Source organism: Oncorhynchus clarkii, chromosome 17 (assembly GCF_045791955.1).
Source record: "Oncorhynchus clarkii lewisi isolate Uvic-CL-2024 chromosome 17, UVic_Ocla_1.0, whole genome shotgun sequence".
Classification (NCBI taxonomy): Eukaryota; Metazoa; Chordata; class Actinopteri; order Salmoniformes; family Salmonidae; genus Oncorhynchus; species Oncorhynchus clarkii.
The window spans coordinates 51,996,565-52,012,151 of NC_092163.1; the positions used below are offsets into that span (position 1 = coordinate 51,996,565).

General features: G+C 44.0%; 1 protein-coding gene across 1 annotated transcript in view; it reads right to left on the bottom strand.

Annotated features, from left to right (window-relative positions):
• Positions 1-9,767: 9,767 nt before the first annotated feature.
• The window catches only part of LOC139371066 (protein kinase C, delta a), a 28,521-nt gene continuing 22,701 nt past the window's right edge, over positions 9,768-15,587 (bottom strand). Inside the window, exons 14-18 of the mRNA XM_071111115.1 lie at positions 12,261-12,323; positions 11,857-11,995; positions 11,496-11,684; positions 11,255-11,383; positions 9,768-10,984 (exon numbers count right to left, since the gene is read on the bottom strand). Coding sequence (XP_070967216.1) covers positions 10,826-10,984; positions 11,255-11,383; positions 11,496-11,684; positions 11,857-11,995; positions 12,261-12,323 — 679 coding nt within the window. The 3' untranslated portion in view covers positions 9,768-10,825. The remainder of the gene's footprint in view (positions 10,985-11,254; positions 11,384-11,495; positions 11,685-11,856; positions 11,996-12,260; positions 12,324-15,587) is intronic.

The window sequence follows — 15,587 nt, forward strand, 5'->3', positions numbered from 1 at the left end:
TCAGACCAGTAGATATATCAACAATGCAATTCAATACCCTATCTTTTGACTTGTCTGCATCGAATTCTCTATAGACTAAAGGCAACTTTTCATTTGTATGGTATATTTCTGTAGGCCAAAAGACAATGTTGGTTTAGACTCGGCAGGTAGGATTATAGACTTTTTTTCCATATGACTATAGACTTTTTTTTCTTTCGCAGGGTGGAGACTCAAGCAGTAATTAGGTCTGCTCCATTTCCATGGCAACAGCACCAAGAGACGCACTAAAGGACAGATGTGGGGTGGTGGGAAACTCGATGCAAATACTTCCATTGAATTTCCATTATTTATACTAGACAATATTCCCTGCCATCATGCAGAGTAAATTGGTAGATCCATTATATTACATGCGCGTTCTACAAAACTAAAAATGTACTATTTTGCTATGTTTTTAACAACAATATGGGATGACAAGATGCCCTAATGCACTAGTATCTTATCGGGCCTAGGCAACAAAACAATCAGCCAAAATCCAACAACAAAACAATCAGCCAACAACAAAACAACAAAACAATCAGCCAAAATCCACCTGTAGGCCGTCATTGTAAATAATAATTTGTTCTTAACTGACTTGCCTAGTTAAATAAAAGTAAATTAAATACAAAAACACTTCTGAAGCATTACAAAACGTGCAGGTGAAACAGTGTTTTTAGTGCTTGCTCCAATGACTGTAGACTTGCTCACATACAGGTGACTGCCAAAATAAAGGAAACACTTGAGTAAATGAGGGATACAAATTATATTGAAAGCAGGTGCTTCTACACAGGTGTGGTTCCTGAGTTAAATACGCAATCCCATCATGCTTAGGGTCATGCATAAAAATGCCCAGTTACCGAATATTTTGGATACCATGGCTGAAAGAGCAGATCTCAGTGACTTTGAAAGAGGGGTCTCAAAAGGGGGTGTGTATATGAGATCTCAACCCCATTGAACACTTATGGGAGATTCTGGAGCGGCGCCTGAGAGGGCCCAGGGTCTCTGATGGCACAGCTGGCGCTGCAGTACAGCGCCCTTAACCACTGTGCCACCCAGGAGACCCCCCCCATACCATTATTACAGATAATCAGACATGTATCTGTCACGCCCTGACCATAGAGAGCCCTTGTTTCTCTATAGTGTAGTAGGTCAGGGCGTGACTAGGGGGTGTTCTAATTCAACATTTCTATGTTGGTGTTTTGTATGGTTCCCAAATAGAGGCAGTTGGTAATCGTTGCCTCTAATTGGGGATCATATTTAGGTAGCCATTTTTCCCACCTGTCTTTGTGGGATATTGTTTTGTGTTTGTGCATCACTTCTTCACGTTTTGTTATTGGTTTATTGTTTAAAGTTTCACCAAAATAAAGACGTGGAACTCTACACATGCTGCGCCTTGGTCCGTCTCTCATAACGATCGTGACAGAATATCCCACCAAGCAAGGACCAAGCAGCGTGTGATGGAGGTAAAGGAGTTTTGGACCTGGGAAGAAATTATGGGAGGTTGTGAGACACCAAGGAAGGTGGGAGGACAGTGACGACGCCGGGGACCGCGGCCACAGAAACACCAAGCTTTTTTTGGAGGGGGGCACGAGGGGTGGCGGAGAGTGGAAGAGCGTGTCATCAGTCCGGTGCCATCTGTGCCAGCTCCCCGTACTCACCATGAAGAGCCAGAGACCGTCAGGGAGGCAATGGAGAAGTTGGGAGAGAGATGAGAGAAATGTCGTGTAGGTGTGTTCTGCATGGCATCCGACCTGAAGAGCCTGTCAGCAGTCTGGTGAGTCCTGTGCCAGTTCTCCCCACCCTTCCAAAACGTTCTCCCCACACATCCACACACCAGGGCTACAGTGCGTCTCCCCAGTCCATTATGTCCTGTGCCAGCTCCCCGCACTCTCCCTGAAGTGCGTGCCACCAGTCCGGTGCCACCTGTGCCAGCTCCACGCACCAGGCCTCCAGTGCATCTCCCCAGCCAGGTACTTCCGGTACCAGCTCCAAGGCAGAAGTCTTCCTCTGCGCCGGTGCCCAGTCCAGGCACAGTGTCCAGTCCAGCTCCAAGGCCGAAGTCTTCCTCTGCGCCGGAGCCCAGTCCAGGCACAGTGTCCAGTCCAGCTCCAGGGCCGGAGCCCTCTGCCCCGGTGCCCAGTCCACAGTGCAGAGGGCGGCGTTCAGCCCGGCGCCATGGTCGGATCCGGGGTCTGGGGGGGGGGGGTTACGACCCGCACAGGAGCAGCCACCGACACTAGTCACCCACCCCAACCCCCCCATTTGGTTTCAGGTTTTGCGGCCGGAGTCTGCACCTTTGGGGGCGGGGGGTGTACTGTCACGCCCTGACCAGAGAGCCCTTGTTTCTCTATGGTGTAGTAGGTCAGGGCGTGACTAGGGGGTGTTCTAGTTCAACATTTCTATGTTGGTGTTTTGTATGGTTCTCAATTAGAGGCAGCTGGTAATCATTGCCTCTAATTGGGGATCATATTTAGGTAGCCATTTTTCCATCCTGTGTTTGTGGGATATTGTTTTGTGTTTGTGCATGTGCACCACTTCTTCACGTTTCGTTATTGATTTATTGTTTTTGTTTAAAATTTCACCGAAATAAAGATGTGGAACTTCAATCACGCTGCGCCTTGGTCCACTCATTACGACGATCGTGACCGTATCTAGTTTATGTCTTTTGTGCCTCGTCGCTTGTCTTTGTTTTTTAAATTTGCGCTTTTAGGTTCAACTAAGATCTTCAGTTTACATTGTACCTTGTCCTTTACATGTCATTTCTCTCTTAAGACATGACGCAGCCTAGTGTAGCCCATCCAGCTGGAGGGAATGGCTTTAATTTTCTCACTTGAAACTGCAGGGGCATAAATAACCCAGTTAAATGTAGTAAGGCTGCAGCGCCAGCTGTGCCATCAGAGTCCCTGGGTTCGCGCCCAGGCTCTGTCGTAACAGGCCGCGACCGGGAGGTCCGTGGGGCGACGCACAATTGGCCTAGCGTCGCCCGGGTTAGGGAGGGCTTGGTCGGTAGGGGTGTCCTTGTCTCATCGCGCACCAGCGACTCCTGTGGCGGGCTGGGCGCAGTGTGCGCTAACCAAGGTGGCCAGGTGCACGGTGTTTCCTCCGGCGCATTGGTGCGGCTGGCTTCCGGGTTGGATGCGTGCTGTGTTAAGAAGCAGTGCGGCTTGGTTGGGTTGTGTATCGGAGGATGCATGACTTTCAACCTTCGTCTCTCCCGAGCCCGTACGGGAGTTGTAGCGATGAGACAAGATAGTAGCTACTACAACAATTGGATACCACGAAATTGGGGAGAAAAAGGGGTATTTTTTTTTTTTTTAAATGTAGTAAGGTGCTACAGCACCTTCATCAATTGAAAGCTCACATCTTTCTCCAAGAAACTCATCTGAAGGTATCACATCACTCAAGTCTTAGGTGCAGATGGGTGGGTCAGGTGTTCCATTACTCATTTCAAAGGCAAGAGGGGTGGCTATTTTACTTCACAGATCGATACCTTTTACATGTTCCAATGTGATCGCAGATCCCCATAGTAGATACCTAATTGTCAGTGGTAGGCTGCTCAATACAAAGGTACTTCTTAATATTTATGCTCCTAATTGGGACAATGGTGATTTGTTTTCCAAATCGGTTTTCTCTACACACCCAGATATGTCTTCCCATATGTTGATCTTAGGTGGTGACTTTAACTGTTAGACCCACATTTGGATCGATCCTCCACTAAACCTACCACCTTATCAACCTCAGGTAGAGTTGTCCGAACCTTTGTCTGAATTCACAGTTTCAGGTCCTTGGAGAATGTTTAATCCAGCTGGAAAAGCACACTCTCTTTTTCTCAGCAGTTCACCAGACTTTTACACGCATAGACTACTTCCTTGTAGATGACAGGCTCCTCCATTCCATATCTTCATGGTCATACAATCCAATTGTTGTATCTGACCACGCCCCGGTTACTATGGAAGTAGCCTTTCAAAATGTTGAAAATCTGCGACGGCCTTGGTGGCTAAATACCCAACTGCTCAGCAATGAACACTTTGTCAATTTTGTTTTGAGTCAAATCGACTTTTTCATGATTACAAATAGAACCCCGAACATCTCTGTGTCTACTCTCTGGGAAACTTTGAAAGCTTACATCAGAGGGGAAATGATTTCCTACACCGCACATGAGAACAAACTGAAAAGGGATAGGCTATCTATGTTAACACACTGTATTGCCCAATTAGATGACATTTATGACATTTCACCCTCCCCAGATATTTATAAGGAACGTTTAACTCTGCAAGCAGAATTTGACACATTTGACACAGACCAGGTTACTGAACTGCTTGTCAAGTCTAGGAGCACTTACTATGAACAAGGAGAAAAAGCCAGTAAATTATTAGCTCACAAGTTACGTCAGCTATCATCATCATTTCAGATTCCTAAAATTCGTACATCATCTGGGATATCATTAGATCCTAGAGGGATCAATGATGAGTTCAAGAGATTTTACCAGTCTCTATATACTTCAGAATGTAAAGCGGATACATTGGAATTGGATGATTTCTTCCACTCACTTCCTGTGCCTTCTGTCAGCCGGGATTTGGTTCAAAAATTTGAGCAGCCAATCACTGCTGAAGAATTGTCTAATGCTGTCAAATCCCTTCAATCTTGGAGGAGCTCAGGGCCTGACGGCTAGTCAGGCAACCATTTGTCCCAGACATTTGTCCCAAATTTCTCCCAGACCTGGACTAAAGCATCCGCCAACTCCTGGACAGTCTGTGGTGCAACTTGGCGTTGGTGGATGGAGTGAGACATGATGTCCCAGATGTGCTCAATTGGATTCAGGTCTGGGGAACGGGCGGGCCAGTCCATAGCATCAATGCCTTCCTCTTGGAGGAACTTCTGACACACTTCAGCCACAGGAGGTCTAGCATTGTCTTGCATTAGGAGGAACCCAGGGCCAACCGCACCAGCATATGGTCTCACAAGGGGTCTGAGGGTCTCATCTCGGCACCTAATGGCAGTCAGGCTACCTCTGGCGAGCACATGGAGGGCTGTGCAGCACCCCAAAAAAATGCCACCCCACTCCACACCATGACTGACCCACCGCCAAACCGGTCATGCTGGAGGATGTCGCAGGCAGCAGAACGTTCTCCACGGCGTCTCCAGACTGTCACGTCTGTCACATGTGCTCAGTGTGAACCTGCTTTCATCTGTGAAGAGCACAGGGCGCCAGTGGCGAATTTGCCAATCTTGGTGTTCTCTGGCAAATGCCAAACGTCCTGCACGGTGTTGGGCTGTAAGCACAACCCCCACCTGTGGACGTCGGGCCCTCATACCACCCTCATGGAGTCTGTTTCTGACCGTTTGAGCAGACACATTCACATTTGTGGCCTGCTGGAGGTCATTTTGCAGGACTCTGGCAGTGCTCCTTGCACAAAGGCGGAGGTAGCGGTCCTGCTGCTGGGTTGTTGCCCTCCTACGGCCTCCTCCACGTCTCCTGGTGTATTGGCCTGTCTCCTGGTAGCGCCTCCATGCTCTGACAGACACAGCAAACCTTCTTGCCACAGCTCGCATTGATGTGCCATCCTGGATGAGCTGCACTACCTGAGCCACTTGTGTGGGTTGTAGACTCCGTCTCATGCTACCACTAGAGTGGGGGTGTCTTGCTAATTGCCATTCATTTCCACCTGTTGTCTATCCCATTTGCACAACAGCATGTGCAATTTATTGTCAATCAGTGTTGCTTCCTAAGTGGACAGTTTGATTTCACAGAAGTGTGATTGACTTGGAGTTACATTGTGTTGTTTAAGTGTTCCCTTTATTTTTTTGAGCAGTGTATTTTTCCTTATTATTTTTAATTTACTCTGAGAACCAGTTTTAAATGTTGTATTATTTTTCTCTCTCTATGTTCTGCTGTATTGTTGTCTTTGATGTGTTGTTTTATACTACTACCAAATAACTTACAAGGGCAATTATTTTCTAAATGCTGGTGCTGAAAAGTCAATAAACAAAGTATTAAAAACAGTACCAACACCTACTGATTCAAGGGTTTTTCTTTATTTTTACTATTTTCTACATTGTAGAATAATAGAGAAGACATCAAAACTATGAAATGACACATATGGAATCATGTAGTGACCAAAAAAAGTGTTAAACATATCAAAATATATTTTATATTTGAGATTCTTCAAAGTAGCCACCCTTTGCCTTGATGACAGTTCTGCACACCCTTGGCACACCCACAAATTCTGTCAACTAGCTTCACGAGGAATGCTTTTCCAACTAGTATGAAGGAGTTCCCACATATGCTCAGCACTTGTTGGCTACTTTTCCTTCACTCTGCTGTCCAACTCATCCCAAACCATCTCAATTGGGTTGAGGTCAGGTGATTGTGGAGGTGTCGTGGACATTTCCTGTATTTACCAAATCATGAGAGCAAACCACACACAAGTCATAGTTATCATAAAGTCCATCTTTAATTATATGAGCTCCATCACAACCCTGTGACTCTCAGATCAATTCAGTGTCTATAAATGAATTCTCTGAGAGTCCTTACACATTGCAACTGAGATCCTTTATAGCAAAGACACATATAGCCAGACAGCATTGGGTATAAATTATTGTTCAGCTTTGTCTCCTAAACCATGTTCTCACTCTCAGGACCATAAAACAAAACCTATATTTACAGGCATATATCAAATACACCCCTCCTGGACAAGATCACAGAGACACAGTGACTGGCACACAGACATTGTGGAGCCAAGAAATAATTGGTTTAAAAGATATGTTTACATATGAAGACAAGCTTGGCCCCTCCCCTCTCTGCGGTCCAAGTAACTGACCCCATGACAGAGAACAGATAACTGCAACCGGCCAGCACTATAGTACAACAAAATACATTCTGATGAGAAGTAACTCACAAGCATATAATGAAAATAAAACATCTTAATTATGTTACACAACTAATTCTGATTATTCCCCAACAGAGGCCAGGTCATCTGATGCAGCCCTCCACCACTCTCCTAATTGGTCAAATAGCCCTTACACAGCCTGGAGGTGTGTTTGGTCATTGTCCTGTTGAAATACAAATGATAGTCCCACTAAACGCAAAACAGATGGGATGGCAAATCACTGCAAAAATGCTGTGGTAGCCATACTGGTTAGGTGTACCTTGAATTCTAAATAAATCACAGTGTCACCAGCAAAGCACAACCAAACCTCCTCCACCATGCTTCACGGTGGGCCCCACACATGCGAAGATCATCCGTTCACCTACTCTGCGTCTCACAAAGACATAGGAATTGAAATCTAAAATCTAAAATTTGGACTCATCAGACCGAAAGGACAGATTTCCACCGGTCTAATGTCCATTGCTCGTGTTTCTTCGCCCAAGCAAGTCTCTTCTTATTGGTGTCCTTTAGTAGTGGTATCTTTGCAGCAATTGGACCATGAAGGCCTGATCCACGAATGAGAACCAGTTTCATCATAGCGCTTGATGTTTTTTGTGACTGCACTTGAAAAAACGTTCAAAGTTCTTGAAAATGTCCGGCTTGACTGACCTTCATGTCTTAAAGTAATGGGCTGTTGTTTCTCTTTTGTTTCTCTGTTGTTTCTCTTTTTATTTGAGCTGTTCTTGCCGTACTATGGATTTGGTATTTTACCAAATAGGGCTATCTTCCTTTTACCACCCTTACTATGTCACAACACAACTGATTGGCTCAAGCACATTAAGAAGAAAATAAATTCCACAAATTAACTTTTAACAAGGCACACCTGTTGTTAATTGAAATGCATTCCAGGTGACTACCTCATGAAGCTGGTTGAGAGAATGTCATGAGTGTGCAAGCTGTCATCAAGGCAAAGGGTGGCTACTTTGAACAATCTCAAATATAAAATGTATTTTGATTTGTTTAACACTTTTTTGATTACTATATGATCCCATATGTGTTATTTCATAGGTTTGATGTATTCACTAGTATTCTACAATGCAGAAAAATAGTAAAAATAAAGAAAAACCATTGAATCAGTAGGTGTGTCCAAACTTTTGACTGGTACTGTATATATTCTCTTTCACTGTCTACAGCTTCCTCTGACTACACCCTCTGCACCTATCCTTTTTCCCTGTCCCTCCTACTCTGTACCTGAGTGCTCAACGAAGGATCCGATTACACTACCCAAAATCCTAATGTAGACAAAACTGACATGAGATCAGTGTGTAGGGGATGAGGCAGCATCATCCAACCTGTACCTGAGCAGCAGAGAAGATGTAGAGCAGATAGTGCTGATGAAAGAGCCAACAACACTACAGCAGTAGCTCCCCTATAGTCCCACTCGTGGCAGCCATAGCAGGTTGATGACGTGTCTCCAGTTGTGATCTGTTCCGCCACACAAACAGGCTCTCCTGAAGGCTTCTCTGGATAAGAGGACCAGCATGGAGTACAGCAGAATCAACCTGTACACACACACACACACACACACACACACACACACACACACACACACACACACACACACACACACACACACACACTATGTGGTGTTAGTATTTGTTTCAATGCAGGTTCACAGCAGCCCATACTGCAGCAGGAGTGTGTATTCATCATGGTAACATGGTAACTGTTTAAGAAACAAATGGAAGAAAAAAGAGCAAACGAACTAAACGCGGAGGGACCTCCCTGAAATTTGTCCTATAGAAACTCTTGTTTTCGTTGTAAAATGTGTTCTGTTTGGAGTAAACAGTTTCCCTTGCCAAACGTTTTTGCAACGGAATCCGAGTAATGAATACACCCCAGGTGTAGTAAACCAGTTTTACCTGACGTTAACCACGCCAATCAGCTCTTTGGACATAAAGCGCAGCGTGAACACGTTCAGCAGAAAGGTGAGTGCACGAAACATGACCTAAAAATCATCAGGAGCATATTCAGTCACACACAAATAGATATACAAAATATATAAATGTAATCAGTGAACTGTGGTTATCAGTATCTTATGAAAAGCTAAACAATTTGACATAATAAAAGAAAACACCTTTATCATTGAACAAACAGTTGACTCACCAATAGGAGATTGTTTAGGAACCATTTATCAAAAAACAGGGACTTGCCTTTGTATAAAATGCCTAAATCTATTATTCCAGATAAAATATCTGTATGGAGAAAAATTGTGCTTGTAGATCAAAAACCATGCTAAAAGGGATTGTTATGGAAATTAGATGAATTATTCGGGATTTTTTCAATATTGTAATTACACATTAGGAACATTTTGAGGCCACCTAAAGGAGAAAAAACATATCGAGAGATACAATTCCATATACAGCTAAGATTCTTCAGGAATTGCTTAATCCAATTAATCTTGAGTGCTATTCAAAGTGGAAAAATCAAGAAAATTGAGACCAACCCTCTTAATAATCACAGTGTGTCTTGATATAATGTGTCCTGTTCTTCCATACAAGATTAAAAGGCACATTATCAATGTTCTTGCTTATCTGATTTTCGACATGCAGCATAAGTGAGCCTGGAAATACCCTCAGCCTTTGTGAGCAATATTCTACCATTCAGAGATAAATCCCTGTAACCAATGATTGAGTTTATTTTCAGATTTAGGCGGGTTTACGACTTTGTGGCTGTGGTAACTAGTAACGACCAATATCTATGGTGAAGACCCTTTACGTCGCCAGAACGATTTGTGTACATTATGCAAGTGGCCCGGTAGGAGGCATCGTCACTCCAATATTGATTTTTAGATACAAGAACTAAATCAGAAATTAAGGTAAATTCTCATGGGAATTTAATTTAGATTCAACATTACATACAATAAAAAAAAGAGTTCACAATTTGCACAAAGCAAAGGTATTTGATTGGTCAATCTTGCTAATAGGCAATTTCTTGATGAGTTCACTGAGAGTGTGGTTTATAAAACATCACTGTTTTGTATGTTCATCACAGAGTGAGTAACACTTGGCAAGTGACTAAAGACACTGGGAGTTGATGATTTTTTATTAAGATGTAAAATGGAGACAGTAAAAAAAGCTAATCCTTAGCGCACCAATAATATACGCAACAACAATATACATATAGATCTATATACAGAATCTTGCTAAGTACCACTCAAATAAAGACATTCATATAGCATCATACACAATAAGCACTTATTCACTTACACCAAATCTGTCCCTGTCCCAGATGACGCTACATGGAATGGCAGGGATACCTGTAGTTGCTCAGTCTGAACTTGGTCTTGTTATGGCAAACACAGACCACAACTCCCTCGTACTTGGCTAGTAGATGCAAGGGCTCCCCATGCAGTGACAAACTGAACTTTGATTCAGTTAATCTTTCAAGAGTACGTGACACACATTCAGAGGTTGTTGAGATTGAGAGGTGGTTGGTGTTGGTATGAGGTCTTTATGCATGCAAACAGCTCATTCACACAAAACCCTCTGCATTGACATTTCCATTTCCTTAGACACACACACACACACACACACACACACACACACGACCATTAAAATATAAGGCCCCTAGTACACCTGGACACTAGCATGCACACAATAACACCTATCTGTACAACAGAGGCCAATTCCTGTATAAGTTTAACTCTTATCATTTCACTAAGTAAGTACCCGAAGAGGAAACTTGTGTTTCTATTACAGTCACAAATACTGAACGTAGAACAGCTCACTCAAGTTGAAGGTTTGATCACATGAATGAATACACCTTGACAAAGTGACCCTAAAACAGTAGTAATGTAATCCTGGCTTCACCTTTCCCCTATGACCCCAGTGATGTCACTGAGAATTAAGAGCATGGGGATTGGCTGAGAGACCCCTCCGTCACTTTTCCAAGAGGTGCTCCATCTCTGGGTTGATGAAGGAGAAGCCGGCGAAAGCTGATTGGTCCATGGAATCCATGAAGTTCTTGTCACCATGGGAGAGGCGGGGCTTCTCACTGAGGAACTCCCTGTCAAAGTTGCTGCAGTCATTTGGGGCTTTCTGTGATTGGCAGAAGAGATATGCCAATCAGAAGAGAGGATACATGATAGATGGAGACAGTAAGTGATGATTCAAATAATAAACAGCACATGCCGGATTTCTACAGAGCATTCAGTAGTTGAATTACTGTAGATCTTTGACTTGATACACGAATGGCTGTCAGTGACAGCCTCTTCTCCCCTTTGAAACTACCCCAAATATGTTATATTGTGGTAGGCCTATTACAACTGTCCTATATCATCACTATAAAACCTCATGTCTAGACCGTACCACTTTGGGTCTGAAGGGGGGTTCCACCTCCCTTTTCTCGAGGGCAGACCAGCTGATGGTTTTGAAGAAGGGGTGAACACGGATGTTACCCACGATGCCTAGCCTGCGAGTGGAGTCTCTCTCAAACAGCTGCAGGGGCGGAGGAGAGAAACACAGTGAGAAAGGGATAAAAACACACGAAGGAGGAGAGAAACAAACTCAGCGGCAGAATTGGGACACTGTATGGGGGGGGCATACAGACCCTCTCCATCAGGTCCTTGGCCTCCTTGGTGATCCAGCGAGGGTAGTGGGGCGTGTCTGTACGGATAGACTCAAACAGCTCGTCCTCATCATCACCATGGAAGGGGGACTGGCCAATCAGCATCTCGTATAGCAGCACTCCAAACGACCACCAGTCCACAGAGAAGGAGTACTTCTGACCCAGCAGGATCTAAAAGTGACAGGATATCATCATAGTGAGACCCTCACAGTGATAGTTTTTCAAATAATACCCTATTCCCTATTAAGTGCACTACTCTGGCTCTGGTCAAAAGCAGGGTACTAAATAAGGAATAGGGTGTCGTTTGAGATGACGCATCCATGTATATGTCTGTGTTCCATACCTCTGGAGCGATGTAGTCAGGAGTCCCACAGAAGGTTGTAGCCTGGTTCTCCCCAAACACGTTCTCCTTACACATGCCAAAGTCTGCTATCTTTACGTGACCACTATGATCCAACATCACATTGTCCAACTTCAGGTCTCTGAGGGTAGAGAGACAAAACAAGTAAGGGAGAGTAGGAGGAAAGATAGGATGGGAAGAAAGGTGTGGAGGGGAAAGGGTGAGAGGGTGACTAGAGTTATGACAGCTAATAATCACATACTCACTGTCCCACAATGTGACACTATCACTATATCAATCCTTGGTGGAGGGGCTCTGGCCATTCTCTTTCATCTGTATGGTAATGTGATTGAGTGAGTGGTTAATGAGTGTACATTAGAGTGCCGATGATGGTGTTTGTGACTTACCTGTAAATGATCCCTTTGGAGTGCAGAAACTGAAGGCCACAGATGATCTCAGCAGAGTAGAACCTGGAGGGAGGGAGAGAAGAAAGGAGGGAGGAAAAATAAATATAAACATCACTACACAGTCTAGAGGTCCAGCTAGCTGGCAGCAGAGTACTACTCTATCTATCCATCTCCCTATTGAGTTGGCCCCGGAACAATGCTGTCTGTACCTGAGGACTCCAGTCCAGTGTGTAGCTAGCTGTATTACTGAAGATGCCATTTGTATAGTGTGGTACACAGAGGAGGCTGCTGAACAATGGCTGCATACTGTAAGGATGAATGAAACCTGAGAGATGCTCTTGGCCCAGTGGCCCCAGCGTAGCCACAGCTAAAGGATTAGCCTATCTCTGACCTGCTTTTCTTTTCACCTCTGGGGTGGGGGAACTGATTGGGCCTTGATATGGATGGAGAGATTAGGATTAAGAGACTGATTGATTGACAGGAAGTGGATTTTGTGCAGACAGGTTTCTCCCTTGACTCTCACAATCACTAACAAGTACACAGCAAATTGGCCAGTGTTACTTAGTGTTGATTTTTCAGTGTAACATTCTAGTGTTGATTCAGTAGTTACATTAACTCTCTAAGAGTGAAATTAACACTAGTGGTTTAAAAAAAAAACAGTGTTGGTGTTAACATGTGTTGAGTGTGAGATTGTGATTGAGTCAGTTTTACTTTGTGGAGAGTAAAACATTCCCATCAAAACCATGCTCATCATTTTCAGATTTCCCAGCATACTGTAGTAGAGCTGTCACGTTCGTTATAAAGATGAGTTCCACATGTTTTTAATAAAACCGAAACTCAGCAAAACAAAACAAACAAGCACAAACGAAACGTGAAGCTATACGAATAATGCAGACAGGCAACTAAACATAGAACAGATCCCACATCAGAAAGTGGGAAAAAGGCATGCCTAAATATGATCCCCAATCAGAGACAACGATAAACAGCTGTCTCTGATTGGGAACCATATCAGGCCAACATAGACATACAAAAACCCTAGACATACAAAAAACCCTAGACATACAAAAACCTAGAGTACACACCCTGACCTAACCAAAATATATAGAAAACAGAGATATCTAAGGTCAGGGCGTGACAGCAGCTCGATTTTTTAAAGATTGGATATTAAAAACACAAAAAAATACAGTGAATACTACAATAAAGTCTTAAAAAACACAACAGTGAATACTATAGTATTTATACCATAGTATACTAAATAAAATCAAATCCAACTTTATTTGTCACATACACATGGTTAGCAGATATTAATGCGACTGTAGCGATTCCCCAACAACTACCTAATACACACAAATCTAGGGGTGAATGAGAATATGTACATGTAAGAATATGGATGAGAGATGGCCAAGCGGCATAGGCAAGGTGCAATAGATGGTATAAAATACAGTATATAAACGTCCCTTTTTCAGGACCCTGTCTTTTAAAGATAATTAGTAAAAATCCAAATAACTTCACAGATCTTCATCGTAAAGGGTTTAAACACTGTTTCCCATGCTTGTTCAATGAACCATAAATAATTAATGAACATGCACCTGTGGAACGGTCGTTAAGACACTAACAGCTTACAGACGGTAGGCAATTAAGGTCACAGTTATGAAAACTTAGGACAATAAAGAGGCCTTTCTACTGACTCTGAAAAACACCAAAAGAAAGATGCCCAGGGTCCCTGCTCATCTGCGTGAACGTGCCTTAGGCATGCTGCAAGGAGGCATGAGGACTGCAGATGAGGACTGCAGATGTGGCCAGAGCAATAAATTCCAATGTCTGTACTGTGAGACGCCTAAGACAGCGCTACAGGGAGACAGGATGGACAGCTGATCGTCCTCGCAGTGGCAGACCACATGTAACAACACCTGCACAGGATCGGTACATCCGAACATCACACCTGTGGGACAGGTACAGGATGGCAACAACTGCCCGAGTTACACCAGTAACACACAATCCCTCCATCAGTGCTCAAACAGTCCGCAATAGGCTGAGAGAGGCTGGACTGAGGGCTTGTAGGCCTGTTGTAAGGCAGGTCCTCACCAGACATCACCGGCAACAACGTCGCCTATGGGCACAAACCGACCCTCGCTGAACCAGACAGGACTGGCAAAAAGTGCTCTTCACAGACGAGTCGTGGTTTTGTCTGTCTCACCAGGGGTGATGGTCGGATTCGCGTTTATCGTCGAAGGAATGAGCGTTACACCGAGGCCTCTACTCTGGAGCGGGATCGATTTGGAGGTGGAGGGTCCGTCATGGTCTGGGGCGGTGTGTCACAGCATCATTGGACTGAGCTTGTTGTCGTTGCAGGCAATCTCAACGCTGTGCGTTACAGGGAAGACATGTGGTGCTCATCCTGACATGACCCTCCAGCATGACAATGCCACCAGCCATACTGCTCGTTCTGTGCGTGATTTCCTGCAAGACAGGAATGTCAGTGTTCTGCCATGGCCAGCAAAGAGCCCGGATCTCAATCCCATTGAGCACGTCTGAGACCTGTTGGATTGGAGGGTGAGGGCTAGGGCCATTCCCCCCAGAAATATCCGGGAACTTGCAGGTGCCTTGGTGGAAGAGTGGGGTAACATCTCACAGCAAGAACTGGCAAATCTGGTGGTCCATGAGGAGGAGATGCACTGTAGTACTTAATGCAGCTGGTGGCCACACCAGATACTGACTGTTACTTTTGATTTTGACACCCCCTTTGTTCAGGGACACATTATTCAATTTCTGTTAGTCACATGTCTGTTGTTGAATCTTGTTATGTGTAAATATTTGTATGAACATGTTAAGTTTGCTGAAAATAAATGCAGTTGACAGTGAGAGGACGTTTCTTTTTTTACTGAGTTTACATGTGATATGAGTCATGTAAGATATGTAAACATTATTAAAGTGGCATTATTTAGAGTGCATTGTATAAAGTGACTAGTGATCCATTTATTGAAGTGGCCAGTGATACATACAGTGCCTTGCGAAAGTATTCGGCCCCCTTGAACTTTGCGACCTTTTGCCACATTTCAGGCTTCAAGCATAAAGATATAAAACTGTATTTTTTTGTGAAGAATCAACAACAAGTGGGACACAATCATGAAGTGGAACGACATTTATTGGATATTTCAAACTTTTTTAACAAATCAAAAACTGAAAAATTGGGCGTGCAAAGTTAATACTTTGTAGCGCCACCTTTTGCTGCGATTACAGCTGTAAGTCGCTTGGGGTATGTCTCTATCAGTTTTGCACATCGAGAGACTGACATTTTTTCCCATTCCTCCTTGCAAAACAGCTCGA